Source organism: Tupaia chinensis, unplaced genomic scaffold, assembly GCF_000334495.1.
Source record: "Tupaia chinensis unplaced genomic scaffold, TupChi_1.0 Scaffold000031_1, whole genome shotgun sequence".
Lineage (NCBI taxonomy): Eukaryota > Metazoa > Chordata > Mammalia > Scandentia > Tupaiidae > Tupaia > Tupaia belangeri.
The window spans coordinates 1,664,563-1,681,750 of record NW_006159461.1 but is presented as its reverse complement, the minus strand read 5'-3'; the positions used below and the strand labels follow the sequence as shown (position 1 = coordinate 1,681,750).

General features: G+C 49.2%; 1 protein-coding gene across 6 annotated transcripts in view; it reads right to left on the bottom strand.

Annotated features, from left to right (window-relative positions):
• The window catches only part of PCMTD1 (protein-L-isoaspartate (D-aspartate) O-methyltransferase domain containing 1), a 57,329-nt gene that overhangs the window by 31,375 nt on the left and 8,766 nt on the right, over positions 1-17,188 (bottom strand). For 3 of the 6 annotated variants that reach the window (XM_006140352.3, XM_006140353.3, XM_027771342.1), the window contains one exon: positions 8,790-9,220. The exons of 2 other annotated variants lie outside the window; for them this stretch is intronic. In XM_006140352.3, coding sequence (XP_006140414.1) covers positions 8,790-9,096 — 307 coding nt within the window. In that variant the 5' untranslated portion in view covers positions 9,097-9,220. Of the gene's footprint in view, positions 1-8,789; positions 9,221-13,833; positions 14,037-17,188 lie in introns of those variants that run through there. One more of the 6 variants, XM_027771345.1, reaches the window with a different exon arrangement.

Below are 17,188 nucleotides of genomic sequence, written 5' to 3'. Positions count from 1 at the left end.
CGCTCAGTGTTGGTGATGCACCTGAAGGTATCTGGAGGTCAAGTCGCACAGAGACCTGCGGTGACACCGTGCTTCCCTCGCCAGCTCAGAGAGTGTGCAATCCCACACCCACGTCAGGGAGGGCAGCTGTGCACTGCTGGCCCAGCAGCTGCCGCGCGGCCTCATATGATAAACAGTGAAGAGACAGAAAACTACACATCGAGTTGTGGTCTCAAGTTTGAAGGGCCACCACTAATACACAAATAACACAAAGCATTAACATGTGTGCATATTTTTCACATCCTGATTTTTACATAAACTACTGGCAACACCCCAGGAAGTGGACGTCAAATCTTCACCTGCTACTAGGGAAGCAGGCACTCCACTGAAGTAAATCCGACAGGTAAGTGCCATCCTCGCCAGGACAGTTATTGGAAGTTAATTCTGGCGGTCTGACAGAAGCCTCTGCTCTGGCTACACTGTTCCCTTTAATTCCTGAAGAAATGTTCCTTTGGCCTTCAAACCACTACACACTCCCGCCAACGCCACGTGAGAATGGTGTGCAAAGCGAGGTGCCCTCCGAGCTCAATAAGTGATGAAGTGGGGAGGCAGCTAGATGAGAGGGAGAGGAAAAGAAGGAAATATCTCCAACTATCCTCTCGACACTTTGAGTTTTGAGTTCTGCGACTATGCTATTTATTCTACAAAATACAGTTAAAGAGAAGCGACACTGATGCTCAAGTTTCTGCCTTGAATAACTGAGAAGAGAAGCACCTTTCACCAGGAAGGGAGCCCCGGAGGCAGAGGAGCAGCAGAGGAGCGTGCTCAGCTGCCGTCTGGTGGGAGAGGGCAGGAAGGGGCGGGGGCTGGCAGACAGCTGGGCCTCCGGAAGCTTGCGCACGCTATGGAAGGATGGACGCAGGTGCCAGGGGCCACGTGCAGGTGTGGGCGCAGCTCAGGGTCGTGGAGCGCCCTGAGAGCAGCAGGCAGACCTTGGAGGGCCAGACCTGTGACTCCTCCAAAACAGGCATGACTTGAAGACAGGAGATCCCTCTTCACGGAGCCTAAGCCAAAGTTTTCAGAAAAGAATAATGAAAGCACTTACAGAAGCAACCCAAGAAGATTCAAAACCTGAGGCCAACGGCGGTAAGGGTGAACGGGCTCTGAGGCTGTGGACACCAAGCCCAGGGTGAACGTGAAGGAAGGGCCAGAAGGACCGAGTCTGGCAGGGTGAGGAGCCCTGCCGATTCCAGGCAACCCCTTGTTCTCACTGGGGGCTCTCAGCCCACTCCAGCCCAGCCCAGGGAAGGCCGCAGCACAGAGAAAGAAAGGCAGTTCCTGGGGTGCCAGCTCCCGGGGTGCCAGCTCCCGCACTGAGGGTCTTCAGACTTCCTCACACGGGAAAACAAAGTCAAGGCCATCCAGCAATCTCCCGCAGTAACACGCAGCTGGCTGTCCTAAGCTGTGGTGGTCTCGTGCTACAAAGCCCAGCGAATGCTGAATTCACTCCGGCAGCTTGTCCATGCGCTGGTCTCGAGATAGAACCTTTAATCCTGAGAACTCACCCTGGTGGCCTGTTTTCTTCATATTTATAAAAGAGAAAACAAGCTTAAGAAGTGTCAGAGACTTGTCTCAGGTAGCCCGGCCACTGGTGCCAGAGCTGGGCTTTGAGCCGTCATGGCCCCAGCAGTGTGCGCTCCTTGCACAGCCCTGGTCTCTTTCTGGCCTCAGCTTTCGGGCCCTGTCCAACTGGCGGCTAGGATGGCACTTTGCCTTGGTGCCCGTCGGCTAGAGCCAGCATGGCGGGCAACCCCGACGTTCAGCTCCTCGGGGCAAGTTCATGAGTGGTCGCAAAGCACTGGGAGTACTGATTAGGGGGTTACTAATAAATTTTAGCAAGTAGGCAAATTCTCAAAGACAGAATTTGCCAATAGGAAGCACTGGCTCTATCTGCTACACAGACAACCCCTGCTGGGAAGAGGTTAATCTCAGAGATAAAAACCCAAGATGCTCAGAAATGCCAGGGATGTTTTCTATATCACAGGAGGAATTTCCTCTTTACCCCTAAGAATGGTATTAGATGTAACAAAGAATTACTACAGAAAAAAGGTCCTCCTACCCGCTATTCTGTCTGCTGCCCTGGAATCACTAGCAGGGATATCCACAAACACAATCACTTCGGAACCGGTTTTCGGAAGCAGCAGCGATGGAGGAGATGGTGCGAGGGAGGTTTCTGCCCCGCGACCTCGCTGGGTGAGGGAGAGGTGCCGAAGCAAGCCTGGGGCAGGTCCGTGCAGGCCGTGAGCAGAAAGGCACGGAGCCACCGAGGGCTACGAAACCCCGTCTCGGTGGTGAGCTTCACCGAGTTCATGGAATGCGACCTGCCTAGGAGAAAAGACTTTCAAAACTGGTTTGCTTAGAGCCAAAATAAACCACATAGAAGAACACTTTGTATTCCTAAAAAGAAAAAAAAAATCATTTTAAAATATGTGTATGTACGTATATGACAAGAGAAACAGGTCTGGTGCAACGCAGAAAACAGAATGTGCGCGAGAGGAACCTGGAAGCCTGCAGAGTGTGCTTGATCTTGTGAAGGATGGGCAGAGGGCGGGGGATCTGAGCAGCTGGACCTCCTTAATCCTTTCACCTGAAGGAAACCAACAGCACTCTTAAGAGGTACTTAAAAGACAACAGGAAAAAATCTGGAAACCAAATTTCTGATAAAGGCTTATAATCAAACCACCTAAATACTTAATGGCAAGAACATCAATGACCCACTTTAAAAACGGGAAAAAGACTTGAACATTCTGTCTGAGAAGACACAATGGCCAGCAAGCACATAAACAGCTGCCCCGACTTGTAAGTCAACAGGGAGGTGCAAACTGAAACCACGCGGGACGCCACGTCACGTCCACTAGGCAGGTGTTTAACAATGTTCGGCGTCAATGAGGATGTGGGGAAATTGGAATGAAGGTGGGAATGCAGCATGGTGCAGCCACATTAGAAAACAATGGGTCAATTTCTTAAAAATTCAAATATAAATTTACTATACAGCTCAGCAATTCTACTCCTAAGAGTTCACTCAGGAGAGGGATCCACAGATGGCATAATGGTTACATTGCTGGACTCCCAAGTAGTCGACTGCGGTTCAAGTCCTGGACCCAGTGACTTAAAACCTACAACAGGCGTGTGTGTGTGTGTGTGTGTGTGTTAGCACACACACCCAAAATCCCCAGAAAATGGAGAAAAAGGAATTGCGGAGACGCCATCCCCCAGGGGGGGATTTCTTGTTTTCTATCTATATATAAATCTCTCGCCAAAAAAACAGATAATAATAAAGAGTTCAGCCGAGAGAAATAAAAATGTATGTACATAAGACCTACATGAATGCCAGTTACATTATTCATAATAGCTAAAAGCTGGTAACTCCAATGTCAACCAACAAGCAAACGGAAAACGAACTGTGACACATGTATGCAACAGAGGATCAGTCAGCCACACAAAGGAATAAAGGGGACCAGCAGTTAGCATAATGGCTATGTCGCTGAACTGCCATGTAGCTGACTGCAGTTCGAGTTCCGGACCTGGTGGCTTAAACTCACGCCGGGTGCGTGTGCGTGCCCAAGATCCTGAGAGGAGAATGTAGGAGAAGGGATTGCGGTGTGGTCATTCCCTCTGGGGGGTGATTTCTCTCTTTCTATCCCTCTGTCTCTCTCTTTCTAGCAAGCACATGTGCCACATAGCAAAAAAACCTCTCCAAAAGAAAAAAAAAAAAAAAACACAAAGGAATAAAGCACACATACATGCGGAAGCAGGGATGAAGCCTAAAAGCACAGTAAGTAAAAGAAGTGAGATGACTGGCCAAAAGGCGGCATAGTGGTTAAAGCACTAGATCCCACATGGCCGATTCTGCGGTTCAATTCCTGGACCTAGCAGCTTGAAAAACATGCCGGGCACGTGTACATGTGTGCCTGCCCAAAATCTCGAAGAAAATGGAGGAGGGACTGTGGTGTGACAGTCCTCCCGAAAGGTGACATCTCACTTTCCCTATCTCTTTCTCCATTAGGTACACCCTATGGCAAAAAAAAAAAAAAAAAGCTAGATAGAAAAGACTACATAGTGTATTACTATTTAATTTATATGAAATATCCACAAAAGGCAAATCTATATGAGCAGAAACCAGGCAACTGGCTGCCAGACACAGGGCACAGATCAGGAGTAGACGTAACGGGGCGTGAAAGATTCCATCTGGCACAATGTAAGTGATTTCAAATTGTATTGTGGTAATGTCTGTGCAACTTGTAAACTTAATAAATATCACTGAATTTATACATTTGAAATGGACAGTAATAGAAATATTACATAATACGGCATTATAAATATTATGGTGTAAAAATCACACCTCAGTAAAGGTAAGGGAGAGACCCCGGCATCCTGCGAACATGGCACTGTGAGTGGCATGAGCATGTGTCCGTGGCCTGCAACCTGCACCGGCCTCAGCACCCGTTTTCACCTGGCCTGGCCTGCCCTGGCCTGGCCTGGCCTGCCCTGCCCGCTGCGGCCCTGGTGGCTGAGGGCAGGCACCGTCTGGATGCTGGGTACGGGAGCCACTCTGCTATGGGTGTGTAAGTTCACAGGGAAACATAGATGTAACATAAGACAGTGCTGCAGCAGTGAGGAGGGAGCTGGGGAGCTGTGTACAGTGGTCTGCCTGACTTTGGGACAAAACCGAACGAACAGGGTGCGTTTGGTGCTTTGCAAAGAGTGAAAGCTGCTAGTGAACTCTATTCTCCTGTCAGGAGAAGTAACTGAGATCAATGAAGCTCTTGCAGAAAATCCAGGGCTTGTCAACAAATCTTGTTATGAAGATGGCTGGCTGATGAAGAGGGCACCGAGTAGCCCTTCAGATCTAGACGGACTGATGAGTGAAGAGCACGTGAAGCCTACTAAGAGTGAAAGTAGAATCCTTAAATAAAGTGGTGTAATGCAACTTAATCCAGGAGAAAATAAATAAAGGAAACAAAGGTGAGGGACAGAAAGCAGGAGCAGGCATGAGCATCGATCTGGGGCTCAGAGACAACGCGGGCTGGATGAGAAGACCCCTCGGTGTCCTGTGCGCGGTAGAGCAGTGCTCAGGCCACACGCGCGGGCAGCACGTGGCTTCAGGAGTCGGCCCTTCCAAACAAGACAGCAGCTGCGGCTACATACATGAAGGGACTCCCAAAAGACCTTGGAAAAGGGAACTAAAGCATGCGCTTCATTTTGGTACCTCAAAAGAAAAAAATTCCTGCATAGTTTCTTGGTAGCTACAGTTTTCATGCAGATCTGAAGACCCCCCAGTGTAAGTCCACAGCAGGTCTCCACGTCACAGCGCTGGTGAGGAAGCAGTGTCCGGCGCTGAGGGAGGGGCGCTCTCCGTGACGGCCTCCCCACAGTCACTGTTAACCAGGAGCGGGAGGAGACAAAGTCGTCGGACCGGGTTCATCTGTGTACCCCAGGCTTCCCAAGAAACCGATGCTCTCTACTATGGAGTACGCAGGAAAACGAGGATGATTCCACGAATGAAAGGGATCAGAGTGGACACATTACACTCCGAACCAGGAAGACCGCCAGAACAACTTGCCCTCGCGGTTCTCATACTTAACACCTCTGGGAAGCAGAGGAAAGAACAGGACCTGGGAGGCCTGCACCCCACTTCCAGTACTTGCCTAAGTGCAAGAAGACAGTCCCGACAGGAGACTCGAGTACTGGTTCTTTAGAAATCCTTAGTTCTAGGAAGATTCTGGAGGGCATGTGGCAGAACACGAAGAGTTTATCCTCCACTGAAGCTCGACCATGTCTCAAGCTGTTGCCCAGAGCTGGAGTGAGACGTCTGGGGTGGAATTAAATGTATGAATACTTGCTTTAATGCACTTTAACTGGAAGAAATGTCCTGGAGAGAAACCCAACTCCCTCTCCCTAGACAGCTGAAGGCCCGACCACCACCCACCCACGTCTGTTTCTGAAGTGAGGTGGCAACCCCACAGGGCCTCTTCCTTTGTCACCCAGCCCCGGGATGTCTGCTCTCCTCCTGCCCTGCCCAGACTGCACTGCACAGGACCCGCTGGTGGCACCTGTCACCCCACTGTGAGACTGGGAGACCACTGGCTGCGAGCCACAGTGTTAGTCTCTTCTGAGAGGCCTGTTAACCAGGTCACGGGGAACGGTGACACCTGATGCCCCTATCCAGATTTACCGCAAGCACCTAGCCACCTTCTCAGAACCCAGTCCTGTGGGATTTGTATGGATGTAGTCCCTAACTTAAAACACACACACAATACAAACTAAATGGGGGGGGGGGTCTGCACTTCCTCAGAAGCTTGGTGGATTCCTTAGGTGTGATCAGTTTCACAGACTGTCCTTTCTGCCTTTCCTTCTTTAAAACGTCTTACCTTTCTAACCAAGGAATTCTCACAAAAAGAACAAGTTAACTGCAGGATCGCACAAGACAAATCCTGGACAAGGGTCCAGGAGCCATGGTCATGACACAGAGCTAAAGATCCCCTACGCCCCAGGGACCAGCAGTTAGCGTAATGGCTGTCACTGGACTCCCATGTAGTCGACCGTGGTTCAAGTCCTGGACCTGGTGGCTTAAACTCACGCCGGGCGCATGTGTGTACATCCTCAAAATCCTGAGAGGAGAATGGAGGAGAAGGGAGTGTGGTGTGGCCATCCCCCCTGGGGGGTGATTTCTTGCTTTCTGTCTCGCTGTCTCTGTCTTTCTGGTGAGTGCATGCGCCCTATAGCAAAAACCTCTCCAAAAAAAGAAAGACCCCTACGCCCAGAACCTCCTAACCGGAGGACAATACTCACTGCCCAGCAGTCGCTTACACAGAGGAGCTTCCCCACACTGCCCCTGGTATGAGTGACACATTCCAAATGCAGTAACATTCAAGAACATCTCCCCACAGGAACCTGAGCTCATAGAGACTGGGACCCAGCGATGAGTCTAAGAAGGGGACCTCTCAGAGCTGGCAAGGTTGCTAACTGACATACAGACCCCCTCCCTGCTGCTGGCCGGCTGACCGCGCTCTCCAGAAGCCAGCGACAGGTGCTGGAGAAGTGCAAGGCAGGATGAACAGAGCTCAGAGGCCGGCCAGGTGTGGTTTAGGCTGGGCTCCAGCCTGAAGTTGCCAGAGCTGTCACAAACTCTACTGGTTCTGGAACAGCAACACCCTTTTCTCAAAAGCAGCACCCTACCCTCCCTACTCTCTTCACTAGGTTCCTTTGATCCAGAGAACATTTTAAACCCAAGGTTCCTTTTTCAAAGGGACCTTCTAGTGACAGAAATAATAAGTATCTAGAAATTTCAAGCTGCTAAAAATTCCTCTCAGGATGGTAAGAACAACATTTAAATGCACACTTCTAAATTTTTCCCAAATGGTAAAAATTAATTTGCTACCACTTTTGAGCAGTTGTTTTATACATACATATATGTGCATAATATGCTAGTTCACGAGGAAGTTATGACATGTTTTTCTATGCAAAAACGTGCCATGACTTTGCGATGGCCCGGCAGAATGCAGTCCCTTACTAAGAGAGTAGCAGGCTAGCCAGCGTGTACCAGAAGGGAACCTCAGGCCTAAAGATGTGACCACATAATTAACTGTCCAAACAGGGACACCTCAGGGGATGAAAAGGGCATTAACACTGATGCTATGACAACAGGGGTAGATCAGGGCTGTCCGAACACCCTGGGGCAGAGTCACCCTACTGCAGAATATGTCACTCTATCGAAAACCTCCTACGACCTGGGCATAGGCCTCGACGCCGGCACCGCCACACTGGACGAGGTGGCTGGTCTTAGATTTCCTCATCTCTCTAGTCTATAAGATCAAGGGCAAGAGCCTAGGCCATGCGCCGGGGCCCGACCTTGGCTCACTGTGCAGTGGCGCTCGGCAGATACAGTGCTGGGCCCGGGAGCTTAGGGAGCCGCACGGTTGCTCACCCTCCCTCCACATCCTGCCTTCACTCTCTTCCCTCCGCGGTTCTTTCCTGCACGCTCTGTACTGCCCAGTGGTCGCTCCCGAGCCATGTCGGCTGTAAGCAAGTTACTTAACCTCGCTGCGCCTCGGTTTTCTCACCTGAATAATTACATTAACAGCAGCATCTACTTCAAAGGATTATTAAACACACTGAAATTACTGTGTACTTGCTTTCAGGGGTGGCCACCACTCGCAGTGAACACCTGTGAGGGGAGAAATCTCTGTCCCTCCTGATGGCGGCTGTGCGCTGACACCAGGGGCACTGCCTGCAGGGGACCACACATGCGCTGCAGGTTGAACCAACACATGCCGCCTCCTACGTGCTTTTCTCCAAACCGCTCTGCCCACCGGTGCCAGGCCTTAAATAATCCACATGCTCCCATCTCTCCAGCAAAACACTGGCACAATTTTCTTCACGTTTAAAAGGGGACGCTCGGCACTATCAAGCTTTACCTGCCAGCAGACAGAACATTTTACCCGAAATAGATTCAATACTCCCAAGTCTCCCGCCTCCCGGGTGCTCGCTGTGCAGTGGGAACAATGACCAGGAGCCGGAGAACAGCGTCCAGAGCTGCGGTACGCCTAGGACTCCACACGGGAGCCCAGCACGCCCCGGGCAGGGCTGGGAAGGAGAAAAGGTTCCTAGGCCTTGGGGTTTTCCGTGCTGAGGTAAGAGGACTATTCAGAGTATCCATGGTCAAACACACAGTTCAAAAGTTACACACCCTGTAAATCAACGGTAATACAAACCCGGCTTAAAATAGAATTTTACAAAAATAAAATTACCTAAAATTAAGCCCACCATTGTACTTAAATATCCGGTTCCACTTCCCAGGTTAAGAAAAGATAATCCTGGTTGAAGTTTCAACGCTTCCATAACTTCAGAATAAATGCAAGGTGCTGACAAGTGTATGTTTCCATGCTTCCAGGCTAAGTCCTTATAAGCATTGTCTCTGTAGCCTTCCAAATAGTAATCCCCGCGATCGATCGCTCTGAAGGCTTGCTCCACTCTTTCAGTGCGGATATACTGAGCTTCTTTTAAGTTATCAATTAAGTCATCATTATCTTCCCCAGCACTCACAGCTCCTCCCATGACAGTATTCAAATCAAATCATAAACTTTAAAATGTAATAAAATGAGCAGAAATGGCTTCCAATAATGTAGTGTGGTTTGTTTTCCTTTTAATATTGCACTTGATTTCCAAAAATAAATTAATCCTGGAAGGGAAGAATAAAAATAAACAGGTTTAAATTAATGCTCAAAAGAAAAATAATTCCAGTTTATTAAACACCTACGTCATTATAATTAACTGCCATCTCTCAAGGACATATTCTGCCCTAGGCACAGTGTTAAACTCTCTAAGTATTTATTTTACTTAATTCCTACAACATCCACAGAAGTCCGATCTCGTCTGCTCAGATGTGAAAACGGATACAGAGAGGTCGGGCCCATATGGTGGACACTAATTTTATGTGACTACCTAGATCTGAATTAGCTAAAATTCAATATGATTTAAGAGTCAGTTAGTTTGGGCCAGCAGGTGACATGGTGGTTAAGGCACTGGACTCCCACATGGGCAACAGCGGTTCAAGTCCCAGATCTGACAGCTTGCTTTCTCAGTTTCCATCTCTCCCTCTCTCCCTGGTCAAATTTTTAAAAATAATAATAATAAATAAAATTAAATAGTTCCTTTAAAAAGAAAAAAAAAAAGGTGATATAGTTAGTCAGCCTAGCCACATTTAAGTGCCTAACAGCTGCATGCGGCTGGTGGCTGCCACGCTGTTCCGAGCTGCTCTGGACAGGGGCACTGCTGGGAAGTGGCCCCAGGTCTTTCAGATTCAGAAACTTGCTCTTAATCACTAAGCCACATGGCTTCTTTACATGATAATAATTCTAGTATAATAAGCAATTAGTTGATTTGACGTAAAATATATAACTTAAAAACTGTTAACAATTCTAAAATGTACTAAATTTAAAATGTTAACACAAACAATAATATATTACTCAAATACAATATATAAAGCACACAAAATACTAACCCGGACTCACAGGCTTCACACACATACACACACACAGGTTTTGTCTGGTAAATCTTGCCATTATAAACAATGAGTTCATAACAACTTCATTTTATTAACAACTTTAATAGTCCCCACACTACAACAGACATGACCTATATACAAGACACATAACATGAACTCCTTTGAAGTATAATTTTATGGCTTTTGACTAAAACATTGCTGATTTTCTTGTAGACTTTGTTTTCTGGGTGTAAGGATTTGTGTCCTGTCTTGAGATATGGATAGGTTCAAGTACCCACCATATGAACAGAATCCTAACCTGTTTCCTGGCTTTAAATTTTAAGCAAAGTTTCTTAGCATTTCTTTGATTTAAGTTAAAACTGGTTTACTTAATAGTACCAAGTGAACTTGCTATTGAAAGTAGTTAAGATTATTTAAGACATTGTGTGATCAATATAATGGGGGGGGAGGAATGGAAGACAATTGTAGACACCAGAAATAGTGTGAGAAGAGGGTAGGAAAGGGCAGAGTCAGAAATAGGGGTAAAAAAAAAAAAAATACTAGAAATGGAAATTTTTTGATAATAACACGCATGATTAAGTTACTATGCAGTATATTCTGGATGGGAAATCACATTTTGTATGCTGTGACAATACTTAGGGAATGAATATAAATTAAGTTAAAAAAAAGATTCAGAACAAAAAAAAACTAAAACTGTTTTTCTTGAAATTAAAAACAAATGCATTAGGGAACCAGCAGTTAGCGTAATGGCTATGTCGCTGGACTCCCACGTAGTCGACCGCGGTTCGTGTCCCGGACCCAGTGGCTTAAAACTCACGCCGGGCGCGTGTGCGTGCGTGCCCAAGATCCCGTGTCTCTATGTCTCTGTCTGTCTGGCGAGCGCACGCGCCCTACAGTGAAAATCTCTCTTAAAAAAAAAAGAAAAAAAAATTGCATTAAAAATACCTATTCGATTACTGCAGTAAGCTATATAGCCCCAGCTAGGTACTACTTTATAGTATGTTCATTCTACTCACTAAGTTTTATGCCTAAAGTTGGACTTGTGTTCATGGAAATGTACATATCAGCTGTGCTTGCTATGAAAATATTTAGATTAATTAAGATCTTTAGTGACTCAATAAAAATGTGTGTGGGGGGGGAGTACAGAAAGCAAACAAAGATACCAGAGACAGTGTGGGAGGAGAGTGGGAGATGGCAGAGGGTAAGAGATAGGGAATCAAGGAAGGGGGAAAAAAAGCAAAATATATAGGAAAGAAGAAATGCAAAATTATTTGTTATCAACACGTATGTTGATGAGCCAATATTCAGTGTACTCTGGATGGAAAATCTCATTTTGTATGTTGTAATGATGTACAGTGAACGAATATAAATAAATAAATTTAAATAAAAAATTAATAAATAAAAAAATGTACTCCTTTGAATGGAAATGTAAGTGCAAACTGAATTTCAGTACATTAACACTGAACACACGATTTAAGTTTCAGCCAACTATAATTAATCAGTAAACTCACATATCAATCCGTGAACTGCTAAATAAGTAAAATATCCAGGCCTAAGCTGCAGAGCTATGGCGGCCAACTCTGGACAGGCTGTGTGCCCCATGCCCACTTGAGGCTTCTGAGAAGAGCAACCGGGGCCTCCAGCCACCTGGGGCCCGCAGCCCGGCACCGAGCTGTGCGCCACCACGGGGCAGCCCCCCTCACCAGAGCCGGCCTTGCTGCCTGTCTGTGCCCTCTTCCTCTCCCTTGACCCCTCAGGAACTTTCTAAGCTGAGGGCGTACTGTGCACTCTCATCACACTCACACGTGTTACTCAGACTCACGCAAAGTGAGTTCTATCCCGCTCCACCCCAAGAAAGGAGTAGTTTAAAAACTACGAGACTTCCAGCACGCCTCCCCCCAAGAGCACGTCTTGCAGTGTGTGGCAGGAGAGGTGATGCCGACCCCGGTCCTTCCCTAGGTCTCACTTTAGGCATCCTTTTAGAGCTCAAGCACCTGGCTTGCAATGTGCAATGCCAGCATTTCACGATTTGGTTTACTGATGAGGCCGAACTTTTTATTTTTTTTATTTTTTTTTTGAGGGAGAGGTTGTTTCTTATTGGGCATGTGACAGAGAGAGACAGAGAGATAGAAAGCAAGAAATCACCCCCCCAGAGGGGATGGCCATGCCGCAATCCCTTCTCCATTCTCCTCTCGGGATCTTGGGCACACATGCACACGCGCCTGGCATGAGTTCAAGCCACCGGGTCAGGGACTCAAACCGTGATCGACTACATGAGAGTCCAGTGACATAGCCATTATGCTAACTGCTTGTCCCTTGTGACCAAACTTTTTCACCGGTATTCAGTGAGCCTCTTCCCACGGTGGGAAAAATGGCTACATCGGACCGGGAGGCAGGCTCTGCCAGCACCCAGCGTGACACTTCCCCCCAAGGTTCCATGGCAGAAACTTGGCTTAGGCACAGGCATCTCACCAACGGCTCCACTCATCCTGTCTGTGCCATGATTTACTAAAATAGTCTGAAAATCCATTCCCCTTGTACGGTTTCTAGACCTTAAGGAGGACCTGGTCCTTCCTAGGGCCCTCTAGACTTCATCCAGTTCAGACGCATCATGGAGAAACGACTGTTTCTCCCCCTCCCAGGGTGCACCTGGGGAGAGGCGGGAGCAGCCAGCAGGCAGGAGGCAGCAGTGTCTCCGGCAGACCCCACCCCAGCCCCCAGCGTGCTCCCTGCGTGTCGTGGTGCCAGCACCCTCGGCAGGCCTGCGAGGGAGTGTCGGCGCACCCACCGCTAAGTAAAGCAATGGAGTGCCACGATGCACAGGAGTCAGAGGAACCCCAGGAGGGACCTGGGCCTGGGGTGGAGGACAGCTCCATAAGGGTGTGTGTTGCAAGGAGCAGACGGGGCAGAGGACCTCAGGCTGGGACGCTGCTGGCAGGGCCGGAGAGCAGACTGCTGCTGGGATAGGCCCCTGGCCAGGCACCGTTCAGCCCCACCCCGGCTTTGACCTGGAAGGCCAGGGGCTTCATTCGTAAAGACACTTTCAAGAATCTCCTTAAGTCTGTCGACCTCTTCCTGAACAAACTGGAAGTCTGACATGTGGCTGCAGAAGGCCCTGAGCCCTCAGGACTAAGGAGTCTACGGTGGCATGAGAGCGTCTGTATAGGTGACAGAGCGCCGGGGCCACGGTGGCTCCATCTCAGGGGGCGGACCGTGCAGTGTCTCCTGCATCTAGGAAGACCCGCTTCAGATCTACAGCCACAGACCTGGGACCAGGTACACAGAAAGCCGGGAAGAACGTCGCCCTTCAAAGAGCAGCAGTGCAGACCTCATCTCCTGGACTCCTTTCTCTCTGGCCCAGGAGGAAGGCAGACAAACAGAAGTTTACGAGGGCACCCAGGAGGGAGCAGTCAGGAGGTGCCATCCATTACCGCACGTTTCTTTGACACAAATGTGCTCGTGTACCTAGTATGACAGGACGATGAGGCAGCTGTCATGGGGACACTATGGAGGTTCACGATACATGCCCATGATCTCAAGTGATCTGGGAGACTCTTCCTCACATTACAGAGAAGCCCCCAACAACTTAGGAAGACTGAGCAAAAGGCGGAAGCGCACAGAGCCCCTTCCTATCAGGCAATCAGATGCTGGTACGGGGGCTGCAGGTGACCTGGGCAGCTGTGAACAAACGAAAAACCGCTGAGACTCTGCTCCCTAAGTGAGACAGACAACAAAGAAGGCGATCATTCCAATTCGGAGTTTTAAGTTCTGACAGAAATGATACCCACGTGAAGCCAGTTGTCCTCTGGGCCAACGTGAAGAAGAACGATACACCCTAGAATTAGCGCCCAGAGCATGGAGGATGGCCGTGCTATGGGGTGCACATCCCAGCGGAGGGCTGTCTGCGGCAGGACTGGTTACAGAGCTGGCACAGGGCGGAGCGCAGTAGGCCTCCACTCCGTCTCCCACAACCTGCTGTGCAAACGAGGCATTTTTGGATGTTCCTATTTGCTTTTTCCAAGAGAAAGAAAAAGAGATCAGCAGACACGTAGACAGCACCCCCAGAAGGGTCATGATGCCACGATCGCCCCAGCCTGATCAGCCCTGATCACGGCACGTGCATGCCCAGCGCACTCAGGGGCCTCCGGGGATGAGCCAAAACCATCCATGCAGCCACCTCACAGAGCTGCATCTGACTGCTGCACTGCTACCCAACCCTGGTTTAAATACCGCACCAGGAGAGCTCAGCAGCTGCTACCTCGGAGATGTTAAGGGATCTTGGAGGACTCGGGGACCTCAGACTACACCCAGAGAGCGGCCGGCACGAACAATTACGGAACCGCAAGTGCAGCGACAGCAAGGTTATGCCAGGGAGTCTGGGGCACCTCCCACATGTGCTGGAGGACTTTCCTAGAGAAGATGATAGGCAGAGAGGGCGGAACGGGAAGGTACTGGGAGATGAGAACCAGCACGTGCGAGGAGCAAGAGGCAGCCTGCCACTCCAGGCACAAGTGCACAGTGGAACCAAAGCCCAGGGACAGTAGAGTGAGCTGTGGTGAGGCTGGATGGACAGGCAGAAGCCAGGCGGGTTGGTGGCCTATCTGAGCCCCGACTTCCTCCTGCAGACAATGGAAGCCAGTGAAGGCTTTTAGACTGAGCGGGATATCCCACAGCTAATTTTAGACCCACTGATCCTGCTTGCAGTTCAGACCAAATAAAGCTCAGCTGCAGCCTTGAACCTTCGACCAAAACCATCTACCATAGGGTCCAGTAGGAGTCACACACCAGTGCTTCAGCAGAAGCCTCATCTGCATGCCTACCCATGTGGGTCTCGGCAGTGGATCTGAGTCATCCTGTAACTGGGCTCCAGCTCTGCTCCGCTGTGGTCCTGGCTTAGTACTGCTCACACAGAGACCAAAGGGAGACTCGCCCACTCCAGCCTCCAGGACAGGCCTGCCAGCCTCAATCTGCAGCAGATGCCAAAGGAGCGCCACCAGGGCTCTCGCCCCTCTCGGCAGTCGGGGAGCATTCGACTGGTGCAGGGAGAGATTAGAGACTCCCCATCTGTAGCAAGCTCGCCAGTGGCCAGCCCACAGCCGATCCTGAGAAGTCCTGTCGTCTGGTCTGCGGCACCCCTCTACCACAGCCTTGCAGTGGAGACACACCCAGACAGGCCTGCAGCTCCATCCACTGAAAGGTCACCTCTAGCTCCTCCCGGCCGTGTTCTGGGAGTAGCCCTGCCCACAAAGGGAACTTCTAGAAGACACCCACTGGTGCCAATGAAAACATGGTCCCACGCCAGATTCTGAATCAGCCCTGAAGCTCAGTTTCGGTCCCACCCAGCTGCGCTCTGGGAGCTGATCTACCCGCCGGAGTCCTACTGAGAGACATCCCATCTGAGTCCCTACGGTAGGCTTGCCAAGCTCTCTTCCTCAGCAGATCCTCAAATGGCCCTGGATCTGTCCCTCTCATCTGCACCCAGAGCAGTCCAGGGCAGGCTGACGCACAGACCTCAGCACACTGTGGGTCCTGAAATGACCCTGCACGTCAGCTCTACCCACGTCAGAAAGAGGCTTGCCTGCTTCCCCAGGACCTAGGAAGACATACCTACCCCTGACTCCAGAAGCAGGCCTCAAATTGTTATCTCAGCGGTATTCCTGAAACAACCCTGGTCTTAAGTCCAGCCCATCTCAGCCATGGACTGAAGCACACTGGCCAATCCAAGGACCCAGCCCTCCATGGACTGAAGCACATTGGCCAATCCAAGGACCCAGCCCTCCAGTGACCCAACAGGAGCCCTGGGAAGACACGCTCATCAGTGTACCTGATAACAGGCCTCCGACCTGCAAATCCTGAAGCAGAATCACCTAGCACCAGCCCTGCAGACGAAGGTCCTTGAGACACTGCAGCCCACCAAGGCAGCAGACAGATCTCATGCCCACGTAAGAGCCCTGAGAACAGAGCCACCAAATGCGGCTCCCACTGGGGCTCACCATCAGCCACATTCCCTGAATCCAACCCTCCTCCACTATGAGCCCAGGGGCAACTCCAACCACCCAGAGACCTAACAGGAAAAGACTGTAACTCATCAAAGACAGCCTCTAAGACTGAAATAGGGCTATGCTGCTTCACATAAATGCACAGACACTAAGTTGTGACTACACAAATAAGAAGGAATCCGGAAGACATGATACCACCAAAGGAAACTCACAAAGCTTCAATAACTGACCCCCAAAGAAATGGAGATAATATGAATTACCTGAAAAAAATCAAAATAATCATTTTTAAAAAGAGAGATGCAAGAAAATATAGACAGATAACTAAATGAAATTAGGAAAACAATGTATGAACAAATGAGAAATTTAGTAAACAGAAACCACAGAAAAAAGGCAAACAGATGATCATCTGACACCTGCTGTAATGGCTATTACCGAACAGACAAAAGGTATCAAGTGCTGGCAAGGCAGAGGGGAAGGAGCTCCCGTGCACTGCTGGAGGAACGTAAATAAAGCCACTGTGAAAAACAACACGAAGGTTCTTCGGCAAACGTAAACGGAGTTACTCTACTATTCAATCACCTCACTTCTGGATATGTATCTCCACAGAAGAATGCAAGAGCAAAACTGAAAAATTCGATATGATTTCAACAGTAGTCTCAATCACATACACAAAAGAATTATTACAGTAAACTCAAAACAGGCCTCTTTTAATCAGCCAACTAGAGGAACAACAAGAATAAATGTTTGGGAACCAGCAGTTAGCGTAATGGCTATGTCGCTGGACTCCCACGTAGTCGACCGCGGTTCGTGTCCCGGACCCGGTGGCTTTAAACTCACGCCGGGCGCGTGTGCGTGCGTGCCCAAGATCCCGAGAGGAGAATGGAGGAGAAGGGATTGTGGCATGACCATCCCCCCTAGGGTGTGATTTCTCGCTTTCTGTCTCTATGTCTCTCTCTGTCTGGCGAGCGCACGTGCCCTACAGTGAAAATCTCTCAAAAAAAAAAAAGAATAAATGTTTGAAAACCAGCAAGGAACGGAAGGAATGTACAGCACACTATCCCTCTTATATAAACACGCCAACGGTGGGATACCCAAAGAAAAGAGACAAAGAGGCCGAAAGTTCATTTAAAGAGACTGAAAATCA